The sequence below is a fragment of the Caloenas nicobarica genome, chromosome 11 (assembly GCF_036013445.1).
Source record: "Caloenas nicobarica isolate bCalNic1 chromosome 11, bCalNic1.hap1, whole genome shotgun sequence".
Taxonomy (NCBI): domain Eukaryota; kingdom Metazoa; phylum Chordata; class Aves; order Columbiformes; family Columbidae; genus Caloenas; species Caloenas nicobarica.
This window is the reverse complement of record NC_088255.1, coordinates 9,511,095-9,533,836: the sequence shown is the minus strand read 5'-3', so window position 1 is coordinate 9,533,836 and position 22,742 is coordinate 9,511,095. Positions and strand designations below refer to the sequence as shown.

Here is a 22,742-nt window from a genome sequence, read left to right as displayed (position 1 = left end):
GAGAACAGCCAGGTACTCAGAAATTATGGACCATAAAATCTGGTTTTCTGTAGGACCTCTATAGTCTTTGTATTTGTGGAATGTATGCTGTGTTTACACAAGACAAACTCAATGTGAAAAAGTAGATGGCACTTCATTGTTTCATACTGGAGTCAGGTAAGTCAATCAGTGGTAGTTGTGTTGTTTTTTTGTTTGTGTGGGGTTTGGGGTTTTTTTGTGTTTTTTGTTTGTGTTGTTTTTTTTTTTTTTTTTTGCGGGACTCTGTGTAGTTTGCTCTAGAAACTGGAAGAATGTGTATTGAATGAAGTGAGATAAGAAAATAAATAGTGGTATTGTAGATTAAAGAGGTTATATGTGACTTCAGAAATGATTTTTCTTCATGGCTCTGCCACTGTGTTTCTCCTTCTTACTGGCCCAGTTGCTTCAGGCAAAGCTTTTGCAAATATCTGCTTATTTGCTTCTGATTTTCTGGGTTATCTTCCTTCTGATCCTATGAATTCTGTAAACGCTAAGTATTTAGAATTGCAGATGAAGTCACTGGAAGTTGCAGATAATCTCTTTGGGGAAAAAAACAAACGGTCATCTAGTGATCACTGCATCTCACACTTTGTGTGGTGTGAACAGCTCATAAATGAGAATGCTGTTAAGTCAGATCTGTGGAATCAAAACATCATTAGTTAGGAATCTGGGAAGGGCATTTTTCTGAAATAGCCACATAAGTAGTGAAGAATAAATATGTAACTTCAGAAAAAAATTGAAATGTAACAGTAACTTACACTTTGATTAAATTACAAATGTCACAAAACATTTAAAGGCCTGTTCATTAACATAGGAGCTGTTTTTATTTTACTTTTGAGAGAGAATATAAAGATCCAAACTATAAAAGTTAGTCTTTGCTATGTTGATGATGCATTGTGCCAGAGATAACATGATTTTACAGAAGTATTTCTGAAGTCCGTTAGGCTGTAGTATTGCTCTTTCATAATTCCCATTACTATAATAGGTTGTTTAGTTCATGCATACCATGTTTAGTCAATAAACAAACATGCAGAGCATGTGGAAAGTTCATTTTCCAGAGGTTTTGGAAAAATCTAATTAGATGAGATAATGTAGTGTTACGGTAATGCAAAAGCTAAAGTATAAAATACATCCACTTGTAATCTGAGCCCTGCCCAGACTGCTTTGTGTTAAACGTTTGCTGTTGGAAATTACTTGCATTAAAAATGCAGCAGTCCTTTCTGATGGAGGAAAACCCTTTGAATGATGCTATTCTTGTTACGATTTTACTTAACAAAGTCTTGAAAAAATTTAATTTCATAACTTAGAATGTTCAAGACTCTTTGTTTTCATGTAATATTACCAGCGCAGTGGTCTGAGAGGTAGAAGAGAGATGTACTTGTTCCAGATTTTGCTTGGCTGCTTTGAACAGGCTCTGCTGGTATTTCAGGATATTTGGATCTTAACAGGATATGATCTTGATTTCTTCGTGGTTGGTCTTGCAGTACACTGAGTAAAATTTGAGAACTTAATTTTAGAAAATAAAGACAGCACAAGATCTGTTCAGGGCCTGGACCTTTGAGGCTCAGTGACCTTTATATGTATTCATGTGAAAGTAGCATTTATGCTGAGATAATGTGCAAATGTCCTACCATCTGCAAAAACAGAAGAGAGAGTTGTCTTTGTGACAGCTCAGTATATCACTAGATTTTTAGTCCTTAAAGCTCTACTAAAATGGTAAATTATTCTTATGTAGCAGCTCAGGATTTTCCAGAATTGTTGGAGTGAAAACTCACTAGCTTTCCAACAGTTTGACAGAAGTTCTGCATTTGTGAGAATGTCATGTTTCCAAGAGGAGTATTTGAAGGTTTGATTAGCAATAATCTAATAGGATTTTTTTTTTCTGCTAGTGTTTCCCTAATGATATAATAAATTCATTTCCTAAGAAAATGAGAGAGACTAATATTTATATAAGAAGGTACTTTTTTCAGTGGTGTTTAAAATCAAAGCGACTGCCCTTTATCCATGCCTGAGTAAGGGTCCACTTCATAAGTCTGCCTTTGTGGAAGACAGGTACATGCAAGCCTCCAAAAAGTGAACAGCATTTGCATATTCTTCTGCAATACAGAAGAGGGTTATTGGCAGTGACGGTGATATATTAAACAGCCTTGAAGCAAGGGCTGAAATTGAGTCACCTTGCTAGATGTAGAGACTTGTACATCTGCGTACTCCAGTGAATCTGGACTTATTTCTGCTTGATGAAGAGCTTTCAACAGCAGAAGTACAATATGCCATCCATCCCTCTGGGTGCTTTCGGAAGGGAAGCATTATTTTCAGTCTGGGCGGAGGTAATCGATATATGTGTCTCTTAGTTGCTCAAGGATGGAGGGAGTGGGCAGAATACATTCTGAACATCCTTATTAAACTGAGTTCCAAGAGGAAGACAACATTCTTTAATTCAGATAGATCTTAATTTTGTGCAAGACACTTTATATGTTAGTGCTGACAGTATTAGAGACAATCCTGAACATGCATGGAGAGGAAGGGACAGACATCTGCAGTGCATTCAGCTGTTGCAAGGAAGTTTTCATGCAAAGATTTTTGGTTCTAAGTACCTATATTTGCAAATTGCAACAAACCTCAGAAAGTTTTACTTTATAAACATCAACATTCTGCCCCATTAACTTTTTTCTTTGTTTCAATAGAGATGATCTGCCAGATTGTTTGAAATAAACTAATTTGCCCTTATGGCCAGTTAAACTTGTTTTCATACATGCATGTGGAAGATTTATTACAGGTATTTTATGCAATGACACATGATGTACATTTTCAAAGCAGTATAGGGAAGTTAATGCTGTGTAATGCTCCTCAATTTCAATATGATTTCTGTGCTTAACTCCCATAGGTTTCTTTACTTATTTCCTCCTGCTTCCCACCTTCCAGCCATGAGAATATTCAGATCATTCCATGCAGAATTGAATTTCTATGTTTCTGAATAGTCACAGGACTTTGAATAGTAAGAGAAGGCCGTGAGGTTATTTGCATAAGTTGTGTTATCTGGAAAATACTTTGTGTACTCTTTCCACTTATTGCTGCTGTGTATGAGTAGTTCTTCCTCTGGTGTTTAGCCCTTACACTGGGGCAGTGTCTCTCCTCAATTAAGCTTGAAAGTTCTGGTTTATTGTCACCTCGATCTGTATTTAGCGACCTTGCAGAACTAATATAATATTAGAAGTACAGAGCCTGCTTTTTCTTCAGCTATTATCTGTAGATTAAGTAAACTTTTAAAATTTAGATGGGTAAAAGTAAATAATGGTTAACAACCAAATATAGATATAAACATCTATATTTAGACACTGGTAATTGAGCATAACCATGCTGATGCTTTCTTAAACTGTGTGTCTAGAATGTTTTGTGCACAACTATTGGAAACATATATAGCTGTCAGGAAAACCTACATCAAGAGTAAGGCTGGAGAGTGGTGAGTAAGGTAATTTTTTTTTTTTAAGTACTTAAACTTCCAAGAAAAAAATTGGAGGTACTGCATCAGCAAAACCTGAATGCATTAAAACTTATCTTTAATTCTAACTTTTAAAGTATTGTTTGTTGTGAGTAAATCATTACAAAGTAATTGTTAACTATCCGATAAGCTATGGTAACTGAGAGAATTTCCAAGAACTGAGTTTGAAAGCTATTCTGTAGTAGAAGAAATTTTGTAGCATTGATATTGTTCAAACAATAAATAAAGATATTGGGATTCAGGGCTTCTTCCCATAGATAGCAAAGGGAACCAACATGATAAGTAAAATTTTGAACCATATTCAGGTCTATTTTCTTAGGAAAAAAAAAAAACACCACAAACAACCCAAACCCTCATTAACTTGATCATTTCTCATTTTGTGAAAGTCATTGATTAATTTTTTAAAAAACCCCATAAATTGGTACTTATTCTGTATATAGGGATTGTTCTATATGCATACAACATCTGCAGATGGGGAGAACATCAGGGTGTAGCAGAAGAACTAAAGGGGGGCCTTTCAGGGTGACCCACTTCTTCCGGTGAACACAGGGTACTGGTCATGACTGCACCACAGAAGCCCTACAAGCCTTTCTGTGGTAAGTTTGCTATAGTGAATGAATTATTTGTCAGTTACAGTCATATTTATGTTTGTGATCACAAAACTAACGATTTGTGCATGTGTCTTGGAATATTTTTTTCCTAATTTTTCAATTACATTTACTTTATCATTACATTTCAGTTTCTCCGTTTAACTTTTGTTTTAAGGGGTTGGATAATGATATGAGCTACAAATCAATTAGGGTTCTTTTTTCCTTTTCCTGTCTTGCAGATACTTGTCATCTGGTAGGAAATGCATTGCATAACAGAAGGGTCAGAAAAAGAAACTGATGATCCCAGCTTGAAAGAATAAATTGAGGCAGGTAATGATGCAGTTCCTTGGCTTGTCATTTTTCCCATTTGATATGAGGACTATAGAGTAGCTGTGTCTTAGAATGCTGCATGACATATATTAATGAAGCAAAGTACTGAATCACAGTCCTTTTACCTGCTTGTTTTGAACAACAAAAAAGTACCATTGTACTATTCTTTCTCTTAGATCACCCCTGTGATGAGATCATCCAGTGTACCACCATTTTCCTCCTAGAAAGCCCGGACAACAGGAGAATCAGAAGAAGCCTGCAAAAAAAGGATTATATTGGACTAATTTTTTTCTTTAGATCTATTTCTTCATGTTGTAAACTGTTATAAAGAAAATACTGTCATCCATAATGCAATAAGATGAAGAACTTCCAATAAACGTATATAAAAGTAGCTATTTTAAAGTATTTTTTATTACAAATCCAAAGAAAGTTTGGCCTTAAGTTTTCATAAAACGATATGCTTCCAGAACTGTGCTTACAGAGGTATGGTATGGAGGTATGGTATGGAGGACTTGAACAATGAAAGAGACAAGTGCACATAAGAAATCTAACTTATAAAGATGTTTTATTGTTGGTATGTTTGCTACTAAATGAAAATATTATATCCATTGCCTCTTTGCCTCTAAATATAGTGAAGATAATGTAAGATACCTTGTGGTATCTTTTTCCATTCTGTTATGCATAACAGACTTATGTATGATTTCATCTGCAATGACTTTTTTGCAGAGTGATGTCATTGATTAGTGTTACACTTCTGCTGATGTAAATAAGGACAGAGCCAAATCATTGGTTCATCAAGACCTACTGACCACTGAAGATCAGCCTTGAAATTCAGTCTTCTAAATAATGACACAACAATATCCAAATAGAAAATGAATCATGTATACAAGGGAGCTTTTAGCATGCTGAATACTGACTATGGACCTGTTACTGAAGAGATTTCTGTTAGGTATGAGCTGATGCCAAGAATTTTTGACATTTGTGGGATAAGTCCATCAATTGGCAGGATATGTGAAGAAGTGATTTTGGAAATGCAGGTTATGTGGTAAGACATAGGGGCCTAGAAAATCTGCTAGACTCTACTGGAAGAGTCCGTGGAGAGCTGTAAATAACTAGATAGTATTTAACCAAGAAGCAATGGAGTAAGTAAACTATGAAATAAATTGTTTCTGTAATATGTCAACAGAGTTATGTAGTTGGCAAGTTTCCACCAGGTAACTTTTTATACTGTCTAGGTTTCAGTTCTTACTCCACTCTTCTTTGTACGGTTAGCTACATCTTAGAGTTTTTAACCCTTAAACTATTTATAACTCTTTGTTTTGAAGTATCTTGTGCCAAAATGTCTTCTATACAAGCTTTGTAATCTGTTGTCAGCAGAGCCTGGGTAGTAGTTGTTAACAGTCTACTGCTATATTTAAATTAAGGAAAACCTATCAATTCATAGAGTTGCTAGGTAAATTACTGGATTGTTTTGTGTGGGTGTCATTTAGTGACAGTATCATGCATTCTGTATTCACTGAGAGATGTGAATGCACAGTAAGTAGCTAATTAAAAATATGGACCATATAGGAATGGTGTTTATACCTAGACTGAAGAATTGGCATGTTCAATCAGTAGTATGCACTTAAATCGGTGTCAGAAATATAAGATTCAGGCTCCCTATTGATTTACAGAAGGCCTAGACCAAATTCCCCACAAGGTGGTTTGAGAAGGCATAGAAAGTAAACTACTGTGTTTGAAAGAATTGTTAGGACTGACCTTGTCTCATCCCATAAAAACTCAAGTAATAAATATAAAATAAAAGTGAAATGCAACATCTCAGGCAGCATTACGATAAAGAAGAGTTGTAAGAAACGAACCTGAGAGAACTGACTAAATCAGGTTGCTCTCTTTGACTCTGTAGTGTGAAGGTAGTACGAAAAATAAAAGAATAGCGTGACTTACAGAATCCCTAAAGAGAAGTGTCAGCATTAACAGATGCTGAACTGCTAACAGAGAAGTATCACAAGAAGAATAGGTGCATTGAATAATGGATAAAGCCTAAATGTATTCAAGCAATGCATTGTGGCCTCAGAGTATAGAAATTGTCTGTTAACATGATAATCAATGAGTTAATAATGTTAAAGTTTGTTCTAATAACTAGTCTTAAGACTAAATGATGGAAGAAAATTATTTCATCCCCTAAAATATAGTGATCTATGTAGTGGAGACTTGGCAACAAGTCACTTGTTTAGCACATTTTCTCCGCCATTTCAAAGAGCTTTACAAATACATCATTACTATGGTGGTGAGATGTATTATATTTTGAAACTAATTTGTGAATACAAGGCAGAAAAAGGGTGATTCTCCTTCATTATCATAGGTATGATAGTCTGTGTGTCAGTGCATCGACAAAGGTTTGCTCTGTTTTCTATTCTGAGTTTTAGGTCACAGAATATTATAAAAAGAAATCACTTGGTATATGCTTATCTGCAAATTTTTATTGTGCTAATTTTATCGACAATGTCGATGCCAAAGTGTTAATGCACTTCTTACGTAAGGATTAAGTAGAGATCAGGAATTCTTCAGATTTGCTTTTCCTGTTGTGGCTAGGGATTCTCAGCAAGACTGTGTTTTCTAAAGATAATTGTTCTTTTAAAGTCAAAATATACAAATGCAAATCTCCATAGTAACACTGTAGATTCTTCTGCCAACCTGTGTTCTTGCAAATTTGCTTATCAAACTGAAGGTAGCTTCACAGTTGTAAAAAACAATCTTTGTCGTGAAGTTAGAATGTAGAAATAAGACCAAGAATTTTATTGGCCACTTTACTTACAGTAAGTGTGTTGTATATACTTTCTCATTTACACTGCAGGTATTTTATGTGCTTGGCTTATTTGTGGGGTGTAAAAAGTCTTCTGAAGGGGAATTTAAGCTAGTAGTTGTACTATGTAGCTTATGTTTAGTTTGAGACAAATATGTTGGAGAAAGAGCTTATTGACTGAGACAGCTTTAACATTGATTCTTTTAGTATAATGAGAAGTGTGTTTGTATTCTGTTTACTAATGAGATAATTAACATTTACATAACATGGGATTTACTAGTAAAATGACCAGTGCAATTGAATCAAAACAGCATAAAAAGAATTGCTCCAGCTCGGAAATATTTTCATAAATAATGAGTTAGAAATGTTCATCCAACTTGTGGAAGTAAATAACCTGAATCAGCTATCATGTAAAGGTATATATCACTATTAATACCATGATTCTGTGATTAGGTTAGATTTAATATTGGCCAGTAATCCTATAATGACTTGCTTGTCAGTTCAGAATGAATCTCAATTTTGTGATAAGGGGAAACCATCTAAGGAATCCTTTTCCATGTCATAGAGACCTGTAGAGGAGGTTCCTGCTGCTCTCCATAGCCACGCATGAGAGCAAGAAATGGAACAAAACGGAGAGATGTTGCAGAGGGATTAATGTGGCACAACTCAGCTGCCCACGGTGCCAGCCTTCCCCGACCCCGCTGGGAAGCAGCGCGGTGCGTCCCCTCTGCGGCTCAGGGGCCGTTGGCCTGAAGAAGTACTGTGTGTGCTTCCCTGGTCTCAGAAGGAGGCAGCAGTGTGGATTCTAAAAACTGTGGGTCCTGATTACTGCTGACATAGCAAGTATCCCTAATGGATTTCTCTATAAGTTGTCTTCCACTGTCTGATAAAGGAAGAATTCTTAAGTGGGACTTAGGGGGGGTCTGTGCCATCATTAGCCTGCTCCATGTGCAACATTGAATGTCTGTTCTGACCTACCCTCACGCCATAAAATGAGAAGTGGATCTAATGCATGATCAAAATGCTGTTGGCATGGCTCAGTGACAGGATGTGACTGCTTATGTATAGCAAATGACTGTGTGTTTACTCATGGAATGGATGTGCATTTAGGCATATGGTTAGTGATGGGCTGCAGGTTTTTCAGGAAAAACGTAGCAGTGTGTCAGCTGGTGTAACTGTCCAGTAGGCAGAAAGGAAGAGGCTGTGGGCTGAATAAATTGTTCTGGTTTCCCACATATGGTGGGAGATTTACTGATTTTGATGATTAAAAGTGCTAATTTTGCGTGATAACTGGTATTCTGATACTGATGTCTATGTTTAAGATAGACAACTACATGGACACCTGAATAAGTTTCACACTATTCAGTAATGCTGCTGATCAATATGTGCAAATCTTGCAAGTGGGAAGGTATGTACTATTGGTGCATAGTAAACTGAGAGGAAAATGATTTCAGATTACTAAATGTTGTAGCTGGATCTAGTCAATGTTACATAGTGATTTGATATTCAGAAAACATTTTTGTCTTGATTTATAGATCGATCTTATTGAACTGGACTATGTAGGCAGTAGATCTAGCTTTCTGAAACTTGCATTTGAGAAGCCATCTTAATTTGTGTTTTTTTCAACCGTAATCTTTTGGCTTAAAATTCGCTGTATTTAGGTGGTGGTGCTGTTCTTGTAGTCGTTTTGGTATGAATCATTCACATTTTACTCTAAGTCTATACTCTGCTTGAAAAGTCTACTTTCAGACCAATCAGTTCATTTCTGGTCTGAATCTGTTATAGCTAATTGCACGTTAGTAAATTACATTGTTGCAGTTTACTTAGTGGACAAATACTTTGCATTTTAGGAAGCTGGATATTTAGGCATAAAACATTTCAGTAGCGAGAGTAATAAAACATACTAGCTTTTGCAAATTGTGCTTTCAAATGATTTTTTTTTAAGGTGATTGTAAGAAGAGGTATAGTTTTAATGGACACAAGGGTTTAATTAAACCACAGAACTCAATTTAAAATTTCAGTTTGTGTACAGCAGAAGATACCCAGTACTTTTAAGGAAGTGTCTGAACCAGAGCCCAAAAGGGTTGATGGCATCTTGTCTATATGTACGATATTAGCCTTTGACTGGTAAGTAAAAACAATAGTAGGTGGCTCAAACTCGACTTTTGATGTGTGTACCTGAAGTACAAAGCAGATAAATATTGTTAAAAATGAAAATGTTACTAAGGCATAATGGAGAAAAAGGTAATGGATGCATTTAGATGTATCAGTGTTGGGACCCCATTGTGAATCGTGAATTATGCAAGTGCAACTGAAATGAATCCGTTCACTCTGGCTTGTTCAAGTACTGGCAGAGCAGGCAGTTGCCTTGATGGTGATCTGCTTGCCCTTGTCTATGCTGAGAAACTGTGAATCATCTGCTCTAAACCTAAAAGCCTTCAGGGAAGAATTCAGAATGTGGAGTGGCCCATCTCCTGTGACAATGATTTCTGCCTCAGCCCCTTATTGAAATTTGAAAAGGAAATTTCCTTAGCTTGTTCAGCTCCATTTTCCTCCCCTAAGCATGAGAGGAACAGGAAGGTGAATGGGACTTGTCAAGAGAAAGGAGCGATGGTAAGCGAGAGAAAGCTGCTGCTTCTAGGCTGTGAGCTAAGTCCCTGCAGTACCTCTGGGCTGGGTGTGCGTATTAATTACATTGTCCTGTGCTCCACATAAAAGAGAAAATGAGATAGTTTGAAGAAGGGTGGCCTGGGGAATAGTGGATGGCATTAAACCGCTGCTCTTGCATGTTACTGTCTTTCAATTCCCTCCTACCAAAGGATCTCCTGAAACAAGTGTCACTCTGAGAAGCCTTGAGCTGACTCTGCCATTGTTTTGAAACAAAAGTGACATAAAATATTTAAAATACCAGTAATTCCAAGGTTTTGAGTTTGAAATATAGATGTTGAAATCAGATGAGATATAGCATGTATTTTTTTTCCTCGATATATTAAAGCACTCTTATTTATTGAAATTATAGCTGTTGTCTTCAGTCCTGCAAATATGGTTCCAAAAGCTACCAAAGCAAAACAAACCCCACAGTTATACTGACTGAAGTTTAGTGCCTAAAAATGTGAAAAATGGAAAGCGTTAGATAACTGTGGTTTGTCATTGCTGCTACTGTTTGTACCATGTTGGGATTTTTTTAATACATGCGGTAATGTGTTACGTACAGAATTTGGTATCCTACGTCATAATGTAGTTTTTCACCATTTGTCTGTTTTAGAGCCTTAACCTGTTTACATCATCATATGGATTCTTGAAGTTCTGAAAATTCGCCTTTAGAGTCTGATTTTAGTCACAACAGATAATACCAGTAGTTTCAGTGGAGATTCTTTTGGTTTTTACATCTCTAGAGAAAACTAAGCCTTTAGATATTGATGATATCTCTGCATTCAGCATTTATTGTAAGTACTGATGCACAACAACATAGTTTGTAATCTGTGCCTTAGCCCCTGGGCTATAAGATATTCCTGGTCAGCATATAGTTACACAAAAGATGTAGTCTCTGAACTGTAAGGAAGTGGTATCTTGCTGTTTATATTATATTTCTCTGAGGTAAGGAAAAGGAATAAAATTTTTTGTTTTGTTTTCTTTAAAAAGAAAAAAAATCTGGGATGGGAAGTAGCATTATTTTGAAAAGACAGTATCTGGTATTTTCATCTCTGTCATAATTTTCATGCAGATAATGATCTGTAGCATCTTTTATGCAGTGAAAAAACATTTTACTTTCTGATAATATTTTCAGTTCAAGGGTGGTTATTTTTCTGATGAAAGGGGAGACTGAAAGATGGAACTTGAACAGATGGATTCAAGTTACCAAGCAACACTTTGTTTCCCAGGCAATGGAAAAAGAATTGGAGCAGGTGCTCAGTGGATTTTTTTTTAAAATATTTTTAATTATTTTGGGCTGATGTATGAACTCCAGTTTAACAGAATCTTGACAGACTTCATAGAATGATAGATATTCAACTGGATGATAACTACTTGTACAGGTTATTTACTGTGTGACTTGAATGGTTCTTTTCTGCAGTTCTGGTAGCGCACAGTTCAGGCAGCGACATGATGAAACTAGTTTTTATAGATGACACTGGTGTTGTTTGCTTCACTACAGTATTCTTGTATACATTCATATACATCTCATGTACAGAATATTTTGCAATATGAGTTCCTAATGATGTATTCAAACCCTTCTGCAGAAGTTTCAGAGAGAAAAGAGTGTTCTGTGTTCTCAAATTTTGGTGCATCACAAATGATAGCTATCAAATTGGTGGGTTTGCTTTAGCTTCTGGTAGATCCAAAAATGGGATTTTTTTTTTAAAAAGGTCAATGCAAAATATTTTTCTTTTTTTTTTTTCCCTTCTTTTCTTTTTTTGTGGTGTGATGAATTTTTTTTTTTTTTCCCAGGAGTAAAGTTTACTTTTAGGTTAAGCGTGATTATTTAATTTGAGTGTTGCATTCTAGTTGTTTTGAAAAAGATCAAAGGCAATGGAAAATAAAAGCTATTTCAAATATATTTTCACAAACATTTAATTTACCCCTTTGAAAAATTTTGATTGCTTTAGACTTCTAAAGGTTTTTAAATATAATTTAACAAAATATAAATATATTTGTTTGTGTTGCTTGCAATTTTTTTCTTAAAAAAACCCCTAAACACTCACCTCTCAAAAGAACCCCCAGGACCCAAATTGTGTGAAAAATTGTCCATCTCTTATCCAGAAATAGGTTAGCGCCCTCATGTCCCTCTCTGTCATATATTTGCATAACCTAACAGATATACAGAATTTCTATTAATCATGAATTCTTTTTACTACTGTCATCCATACAAATATGTACAAGTATTTATTTCAAAACAATGTTATATTGCATATTCAAATTGTATGTAGTGGAAAAAACTAATCAAAGAATATTTATGTTAAAATGATATATTGTTAAAAACCCCCAACTTTTGTGGATATAGAATATAGTGCATGGGCAATCCCTTTATGCATTAATTTGATCCAGGAATCAAACGCTTTTACCTGCACATCTATTAATTACCTGGGAATGTAGGGATGAAATTTGTTTGAATATCTAGGGGAGATAATTTTCTTAATTTACGTTCTGTTATGTGACAATGTGATAACTAATCTTTATACTTGTTATAAAATAATGATATCTGTTGTTTCATCTACCATTCTCTCCAAGTTCTTCTCTGTAGGGCTGCTCTCAATCCATTCATCCATCCTCCAGCCTGTATTGATACTGGGAATTGCCCTGACCCAGGTGCAGGACCTTGCACTTGGCCTTGTTCAGCTTCTTGAAGTTGACATGGGCCCGCTCCTCCAGCCAAGTTCCTCTGGATGACATCCTGGCCCTCAAGCGTTATCAGCTGCGCCACTTGGCTTGGTGTCATCCACAAACTTGCTGAGGGTGCACTCAATCCCACTGCCTCTCATTGATCAAGATATTAAATCGTATTGGTCCAATATGGACCCCTGAGGGACACCACAAATAGCACCACAAAACTTTGTTTGCCTTTAAAAAAAACCCTGCTATGCCAAAGAGCCAAGGAACTTACACAGTTGAAATCTTATTAGCTCTGATGTTTGCTGGCTTTGCTGATTAAGACCTGATGTTTAAACACTAAATAGCCTAAACCAGCAGTAATTTTAAATGCATGTAAGTAAAACATACCCATATTTAGAAAAGCACTTCCTGGAGAATTAGGGAACTGAAAATCAAAACCATAAATTATTTTTGCTAGGGATTTCACTGAGCTAGTGCGAAAAGAGACAGTAAGGAATACTCTAAAAGGTAGACTAGAAAGATAAAGCAGTATGTCCATTAATAACAAGTATGGAAATCAGTAGATATAACTGTGAAACTATGCTTTTCAAAATCAAAAAAGCCCTATGCTTGTCAGTTTAAAGCATTGCTGTAGAATGGGGATGTGCATCTCATAGGGAATGCCAACGCTTTCCTTGGTTGGCTTGGGCTGTTTGTAGTGATACTCTGATCAAAAATTGATGTTTTATCAATGCAAGGTTTATAAAAGTCATTTCTACAAAAATAGTGAAGAGCGTGTTTGAAGTTCAGTGTACGTTAGCACCAGCTAATACATTGTTCAGTAAGCTTAGATCTGTCCAGCAAATGTGTGAAATATGTGATACTTCGGGCTCTTGGTAGTTGAGTTGGACTTTCTGTTTGGCAGTGTTATTTTGCTTCCATTTAAGTAGTAACATTTAAATTGTTCTTTCACCTGCATTCTATCTGAAGAGCACAGATGCAGAGTAGAAATTTTAAAAATCACTAGGTATGTACACAGGTTGGAAGGTGGAGAAATCACTAAAATGGATATTACCCTTTGTCATTTTGCTTTTCTAGAACAGAACTCTTACATTTCAGCTTGTTTAAGGAAACTAACAGGATATTGGTGATTTGATTATGCAAAGAACTATTGGAAAACTCTGTTTTCCTGTACTCATACAAACTGACCCATAGAAATACCACAAGCACTATATGCTGGCACTGCTTGTAATATCCTGTCTCAGTACTGTACATGCTTTAAAATTACTAAAAAAAAAAAAAAAAATTAGAGCAGCTGGCACGCAGCAGCATCTCTGTGTGTTCTGGATCTTAGGATTGTATTTGGTAATCTTCGCTGTGACTTTACCCTTCTAAGCTTTGCCTGTATGCTTCTGATGGCAAGAGCCAGGGAAGTCTACTCTTAGTTATGCCCTAAGGTGGAATTCCATTATTACTCCATGGTTATTATTGTGTTACAGTTAGTATAAAACTAATGTGATATTTTTTGCATTTTCAACCTTATTTAAAAAATTCTTTGTGTGTTCAAGCTTCTAAAGAGGAAGGAAGGAGTGAACAGTTTTGGAAGGTGGAAATAAATCTTTGAAATCATGGATTTGTTGGATAAGGATTTTTTTAAACACTATGGGTTCCATAAAGGATTTGTTAGTATAAGGATTTTACAATATTAGAATTTGAAGACAGGATTTTTTTTAAAAGATAGTCTTCTAAAATAAAAAAACCCCACACCCAAATACAAATGCTGAAGGATCTTGGTTTATAACTCCCAACTGTGTTTCATTCATGTGTCCTAATGTAAATTAAGTTACTCCTTTTAGTGCAGCTGGGTTATTAATAAATGTGTAAACATTCAATTTTTAAAAAATTGTCATATTTTTCCATGCAGTTCTTAAGCTTCATATGCTCTGCAAAGAGACAGTATTTTAGCCAGGATGTTTCCAAAGCACATATACTTTGCAGCAGTGTAAGTGGCCATTGGAACTTTTATTTTCTGATCCTAGTTCACTACCCTTGAAAATGAATATATGGGTTTCTTTTACTTGCATGCACTCAGGACTTTTGTTCTGGGTTTTAAAATAAAGTTAGGATGGGGAAAAGAGAGAAAACTATTTATCATAGTTTGTTTCGCTGAATATATTTGTGGAGCAAAAACATTTCCCTTAACTTTGGAGAAGTAATCTTGGTAAGAGGAAAAAAGATTAATGATGTTGGGAAAAAAAAAAAGATCCTCTAGACATTTTGTTCCTTCTACAAAGAAAAGAAATAAATTTTCAAGAATTCTGGTGAAAGTAGAGTTTCAGTAGCTCCTTTCAGGAAACATTCTATGTGCTTTCAATTAGAAACTAAATTGTCCCACATGCATTTCAAGCTCCATGCACAAATCGCCTTTTCACTTGAAACTTTTTATATGTGGTCTCTTGCCAGAGGACAGTCTTCCAGTAGGACAACATATGTGGTTGTTTAAGGTGTTTTTGACATACAAGTCAAAGAAAAGCTGAGTTTCTTAATGCTCAGATTATTTTTACTTATAGTCTGTCTTTAGGCATATTGCTAAAACGTATCTTAAGCCCTTCTTTTATGCATTAATTGAGGAATAAATGGAAGTAAAATAATTGTAAATAAATATTTTGGCTAGTGGTTCAATACGGTAATTTTAATCTGGTGTAAAAACTCCTCCCTACTCCCTCCTCCTTCACACACCCAGGTTTTCTAATATAGGCCAGGAGCGGTGTCAGAATTGTTGTTCAAGAGTAATACTGAGGCCAATGAGATTATTGCTGGACTTCTCTGTGGTGCTGGACTATTGATCTTGGGTTTATAGTTTGGTGGTGGTGCCTAATTCACACACTTGATTCCGAAGTTCTGTATTCATGAAAACTCATATTTGACTGTTTATTTGGAAATGCTAAATGGAGAGAGAATTAGACATGCATCTGAGTTTTTTGCTTAGCTGTGAGAACTTAATAAATTTGAATACACCTAATTTACAAAGTAACTCTCTAGTGTAGAACTCACATAGCTATCAGCTCTTTATAGCTTCCTGTAATTTTTCATTTCATATGCTTGTATTCACATCTGCATTTCTTTGAATTATAAAATTTGTTGGGATCTGGCAAAATTTCTTTAACAGGTTCTCACAGAGTTCAAATAGCTGTGGTCCTGTGGTAGTGGGTTTTTAAAAGATGACCAATGGCAATGTGATTTTTGGATTCTTTCCTAATGATAGTGGCATGGTGTTTGATTATGGTTGTGTGGTGTGTGTATTTATTTATTTTTTTAAAATTCTTTTTTTTTTTTTTTTTTACACACTGGAGCCAGACATGGAAATTTTCAGCATAGTCAGTTTGCTTTCTAGAAAGATAAAGAGTGTGATCAGGATTTCTTAAATATACTTTCATCTAAATTACTATGAGACCATTTTGGCTTGGGGTAGATGCGAAGGATTACAAAACAGGAAAGAGCAGATAAGCTTGTATGTTAAGAATAAATTAATTCCTATATGTTACATTGTTGTAGTATTCTGGTTAACTAGAATTTGATCAATCTTTCTAATGGTTTTTTTGACAGAATAAAAAGTACTGTTTAGACATATTAGGTAACTGGCTGTGCTTTTACTTACGCAATTGATTGAAATATTAATATACTGCTGATTTAAATTTTAAAATTCAGACAAGCTGATCAGGTAGTGCAATACCAAGGCTTACTTTTCCAGGAGAATGGAAGCAGTCTGCTTTGAGGTGTTTGAGAGAACTAGCAGCTCCAATAATGTTGCCTACTGTGATTTACAGATTTGTACATTTTACCTAGGAATACAATAAGCTTGATTTACTGACAGAATGGTTTCTTGTGCTTGTTTTTATGCTGCCTTAGGTATAGTTGCTGCCATCCTTAATTGCCCGTCTTTCTTCTTCCAGTGATTATTTGGTTCTGATGTCTGTGTTCCTACTATGTCTTAGTTTTTATAAATCTTAAATTTTGTGTTGAGTTTTTTAAAATATTCTGGTTTATGATTCCATTTTCCTTGTGTTCTTTGATGAGTAGAAGCTTACTAGTTGAAACACAGGGACTCACTGGCGGTTTCATTATACCATGTCTACATTGCATGTTTTTCTGGAAAAAAAGTCCTTTTCTTTCCAGCACTTTGTGTCCCTGTTTTAGGCAGCTTTATCTTAATAGAAGGTAAAACCTTGAACTGCATTAACAGCATTTGTGTAGCCTTTTATTTAAGAGCTTCAACTCAATCTCATCTAATCAGAACAACACATGCTCACTAATGTCTTAGGAACCTTAATAAAATACATCAGAAACAGAATAAAAGGAGGACCAGTTTGCAGCACCCCGACTTTCCTGCAGCCAAGTGATGAAGTGTCTTATAATAAAACTGGGATAAAAAGGCAGTTTTGATTGGGTTTTAATTAGTATTAAGTTCAGACTATGCCACGTAATGTGGATTTTGAATACCAGTCAATGATAAAATTTTGAAAGGTCTTTGTATCTATTTCCTAACAAAAGAACAGGACTCATCTTCCACCATTATTTTAGGAAGTATACAATATAAACTGTCTCCTCTTGGGATTTTTTGATCATAAATTACTGGTAAAATTGCATGCTGAAGTTGCATTTGAGGCCAACACAAGATGCTAATCTAATATCCCAGAAATGTGTGGAAGGAGAAAGCAATGTTCAGCTTTGGTTTCAGACTTATTTTGGTGTAAAAGTAAAGAATATTAGAGTAAATTTAATCTGAAGAAAAAGATCTGATTACCTATCAATTTTCTGTGGGTATGTTAATCACCTTGACAACTAAGCATCATCATGGAATCCCACATGTGGGCACCTGGTTATGCAGGATTATAAATAATTTGTATGTGCAAAGTGGTTACTCAGAACTACTATGATTTGCAATGATGAAGATGTCATATAGGGGATATAATAAAAGTGTAATTTCATAAATGAGTGCATCTCTGAGGAGTTACTAGTATAGACCTTCATGGTTGCAGAGATGATGGCACAAGTACTTCATCATGGATATAAGTATGAAGAGTTCCATTCCATACAGTTCAGGTTAAAAGAAGCTATTCCTGATCCGATATTTTTTTTTTTTTTTTTTTTGTAAAGTAAGTTTTTTTTTTTTATTAGGCTCCTATGGCTTTTTATTAAAAGAAATTAAAAAGACAAAGCAGACATTGTTCCAAAAATGATGTAATGGATAAAAATCTGGTTTCCTTAGGCTATGAGGACTTCATGAAATGTTCAGAATATCCCTTGGTTAGCTGTTTGGGCAAATTTGAAACCCTCCAGATGACCTCAGATAGTAAAATAATCAGTATAAGGTATCATGCATATAGAGTGGTAGTATCCTTGAATCAGTACCCCAAATGTATATCCCCAAATCAGGTACCCCAAAAGAAAAAATGCATACATAGAACAACATAAATTCAGGGACTGAGCCTTGTGGGAGTCTCGAAACATTTGAATCTGATTGGAAGAAAACCCCCACAAAATAATAAAGTGGGAGTCATATTCTGATCTTCTCCAGAATCCTAAAGTCTGCTTCATTTTACCATCAGGGATAGAGAAGAAAAGCTTTTAAGTCAGCCAGCATCAGATTGATTCATAAAGCAAACAGGAAAAGTATTATGAGGCAAGGCTTCATGCTATGATAGACATCTAGGAATACTCATCTTTGGCAGTCTATTCATCTTTGGCTAAGGGGGTGGAAACTCTGGTTTGTCTCCCTGGGTAATGTGTGGAATCCTGTTTATATTCCAACTCAGTTTATGTGGCCTTAGGGAGCAAAGTCTGGTCTTAGAATTAGCTGTAATTTTTGCTGATCAGATAGTGGTATGACTGGCCAACTATTTTTCCATGACTCTTGTAGGAGAACTATATGACAAATCTATGACATACTCTTATTTTTTAAAACATTTGTGTAGTGAAGGTACTTGTTTCATCAGAGAGAAACAGCTGGTGGTGATTGAGAGATTCCCTGTACAGGTGATTTGCAAAGATTTTTTTTTTTTTTCCTTCTGTAATGTGGAGAGTTAGTTGTATTAAAGCAAACAAGGAAAAAGGACCATTCGGATATACTTTATCGTAAATGCCCCGTGCAAAATTAGGAATTCACTGTTGCCGTATGTTAGAGGTAGTTTAAATACACATACATGTATCTGCAATGTATTTAATGCAATAAAAAGAATGCAGACCTACTTAACTTGAGGTATGCATATAAACACTTGCACCTAATCTGACTCTTGCAGGCAGTGGTTTATCAAGACAGCAATAGGCTATTTCAGGTCAGAATCTAATTTAACAGTTTATTTAACCATTATGTTTTTGTGCATTTCTTCTGTGGAAACAGCAGAGTGGGCAAAATAGAATAGGCAAAACAGTGCATATCCAGCTCTTTCTTCTTTGTATTGCCAGGGTTTCTATGAGCTTCAGGCACTGACTTAAGGTATCATTGTTAGCTCTGGTACAAACGGGGTGAACAAACTGCCCATGCCCCCAGACATTTGTGGGCACGGATCGTGAACAACCAGAGAAGTCTGAAAAATAACATCAAACTGGTATGATCCAAATGGTCTTAATTTATCAGCCATTTGACTGTAACTTGGCTACTTAACTGTAGTCCTACAGCTCATTAGTACTGATCTATTTCTGTATATATAAAACTTTGTTACCTATGGACAGCTTCTTTTATTTTAACTAAAAATGCATGCCAAACCTGACAATTTTGGGATGGGTGTCTTGATATTATGTCCTGTCATATACTACATTTCAAGTTATCTATGTTCAGTTAAATGGAGCACACACGACTAACCTGTCTCTTTCGGTTATTTTAATATATTAGGACACACAATTTTTTGAACGTATTTTATAAAGATGTTCATTATTCATAGATTTTAGTTAAACAACGTGTCCCAAATCACTCCTGCTACTTAGTCTTTAAAGAGCGGTTGTTTCTCAAAGTCATTGATAAGCAATATGATTGTTGTTAAACAGAACAAGAAACAGATTGATAGTTGGTTATACCAAAAATTATGACTTATTTTAAGCTTGTGGCTTCTAAGGTAGGCAAGACCCAGAAATGTGCTAGGATAGGCTAAGGGGATGCAGAGTAATAAATGTGCACAACCCGTAGTTGATTATGGTTTTGATTGTTAGTTTATCAATTGATTGTTGTACCTTGTTCACTTCACTCAAGAAAAGGGGATTTGAGAGATGGGAATAAAGATAATGAGGACCCACTTTTTTTTTTTTTTTTAATCCCCCCTCTCTGAATTTATGAGGATGAGCTGGGAAAGGCATAATTTGGAAGACGCAATAGCTCAACTGCTGGAGCCAGCTAATGTCTTTTTGGTGAATGAACCTAGCTTCTCAGCCTTCCAGGCATAAATGTATTTTTCATGGTTGTGAAGTTAGTTCAGGTGTGTATGTAGAGCACTGGGGTAGAAAGAACAGAGAAAGACATTTACCATGGCAGTCCTGTCCTGTAGATGGGAAGGACTCTAAATGACTAGAAACAGGGCTGTATCTGTCCTGTTTCGCTATTGTTTTCTAATAAACTGCTCAGATGTTTCATAGGAGGGTATAAGCATCATCAGATCCTTAAATGAGGATGTTTCTTTACAGCTTTACATTATTCTATGTAGATATGTGAGTTTTTTATTGACATATGTCACACCAAGATAAAAATCCTGTGTTTTATAAGAGATTGAGTGCTGCTGTCTTCATACACTCTTTTTTTTTTAATGAAGACCAACAGACATTCTGTTCACTGCATGTCTTCACTTCTTAACTAATGCACTCTATTTTTCTTTCACTTTCAGATTAAGATGAATAAAATAGTTGGAAAATGTGGAACCTGAAATGTAATTGCTACTGTAGAGGGTGCTGCGTCAACTCACTATAAAATTATTATTCCTAACATGTCTAATTTAAACATAATGTCTTTAAATTTCTTATTTCAGATATTAGAGGAAAAGCTAAGAAGAAACTACAGTAAAATATTTTCAATGATTTAACAGTGTTTGAATGAGAGACACAACTGAATTAAGTTTTGATGTTTAGGGATAAACAGCAGCATTGTATTTGGACTAAGAAATTACTTGCTGGCTTTGTCGCCGTTGACATCAATTATTGATAGGGGTTTCAGAAACAGCGCATGTGCTGTCAGAGTTGACTGCAATATAATATAGGGACTCCAGCAATGCCAGAGACATTATAGAGAGGGAAGCACCTGTAGCATTTGGAGTTGCATGCTTCTATTCACCAAACGTGTATTTTATTGTAATAAATGCATATGAGTGATTAAAATAATGGCAAGATGAGTCGTCAGGCTTATTTCTATCGTGTCCCTCCACAGGAATTACATAGAAGAACCCAGCTTCAGCCTGAGCCAGCAAAGACGAAGGCTCTGCAAACAGTTATTGAAATGAAGGTATGGCCTTTGCATGTTTTCTCGTACATTATTTTTGTAGCATGAACTCATGTACTGGGTCTGGCTCCGATGGAGTTTATTTTCCTCATAGCAGCCTGTACGGTGCTATGTTTTGAATTTGGTACCAAACCAGTGTTGATACCACCCTGATGTTTTTGCTGTTGCTGAGTAGTGCTTACAGAGGGTCAAAGCTTTTTCAGTTTCCCACTTTGCTCCCCCTCTAGCAAATAGGTTGGGGGCAGACAAGAGACTGGGAGGGAATGCAGCTGGGACAGCTGACCTAAATTGACCAAAGGGATATTCTATCCTGGAGAATGTCTTGCTCAGCGATAAAACTGAGGGAAGGACATTCAGAGTTGTAGCATTTGTCTTCCCAAGTAATGGTTATGCATGATGAAGCCCTGCTTCGCTGCCTGGAAATCATGAAGCATCTGTCTGCTGATGGGAAGTAATGAATGAATGCATGCCATAATTTGCTTTGCTTCTGTGAGCAGCTTTGCTTTACCTATTCAACTGGCCTTATCTTGACCCATAAGTTTTCTCACTTTTGCCCTTCCAATTCTCTCCCCATCGCACTGAGGGGCAGTGAATGAGCAGCTGTGTGACATTTAGCTGCCTGCCAGGGTTAACCCACAACACCTCCATGTATAACTTTTACTATTGAATCATTAAATTCTTCCTTTTACTTTTCAATTTATTTTGCTGTGAAGCTAGGAATAATTAGTATTTCTTTCTCACAGTCTGTTTTCTTAATAAGACCAGGTTAATAAAATGAAGTGCAATGCTGCTGAATAATGAGAACCAAATACTGCTTTTTATAAAGACTGAGGGGAAGAGTTTCAGATGAGCCAAAGTATATGATATAAACTGACAAACAGAAGCAAACACAAACTTTCCAAGGCTGATGTAGAATGTTTTTCTTCTTGATCTTGAAAAACGATACTTCTCTTCATGGTTATTTGGCCATCATTGTACATCTGACCTGAGGAAAATATGCATTGCATCAGCAGTGATATGAAAAAAATGTGATGAAACCCCTATCTTAGTCCTGAATACAGTTTCTTGGTTTTGATATATAGTATGACTAAAGTGTGTTAGCTTTTTTTCCCCACAATGACAGAAGATTTAAAAAAAAAAGTAAAAACTTATATTTTTGTGAAATTCTGAGCCTGGAATGTACATCTTTAAGAAAAATACCATGAGACTTGATAATTTGTGAGTTGGCAATGCTGCCTGAAATACATTAATGATGGTCTTTCAGTCTTAAAAGGAAGTGCAAATTAAAGGCCTCATTTTGCTCATTATGAGCAAATGAGTTCAACATGTCTGAACGTTGTGGTAAATATACAGTTACAAAAACAGCAGGACTTCATAAATAGAATATCTGCCTTTTAACAGATAATAATCAGTTTGGATCATATGAGTAATAATGAAGGTACATCTATTTCAGTGTTCCATCTTCTGATTTCTATTTGCCTTTGACCTTCCCCATTTATTCTTGTGCAATAGTCTATGTATGAAATCCAAAATGTGTGGTTTTGCAATAACTTGTTACGCTCAGTGTATGGGAAAGTAGGATACTGGCTGAGGAACTAATTTCTTTCTATTAATGTTCAGAATTATAAATTCTGAAGTTTTGAGATACAGGGGTAGTGCGTTAGAATAGTATATGGTCTTCCATGTGGGCTATTAACAGTGTAAAGGTCATGTTGC

At 35.7% G+C, this 22,742-nt stretch overlaps 1 protein-coding gene across 1 annotated transcript in view; it reads left to right on the top strand.

Annotated features, from left to right (window-relative positions):
• The window catches only part of ERC2 (ELKS/RAB6-interacting/CAST family member 2), a 400,553-nt gene that overhangs the window by 66,689 nt on the left and 311,122 nt on the right, over positions 1–22,742 (top strand). Inside the window, exon 4 of the mRNA XM_065642652.1 lies at positions 20,955–21,029. Coding sequence (XP_065498724.1) covers positions 20,955–21,029 — 75 coding nt within the window. The remainder of the gene's footprint in view (positions 1–20,954; positions 21,030–22,742) is intronic.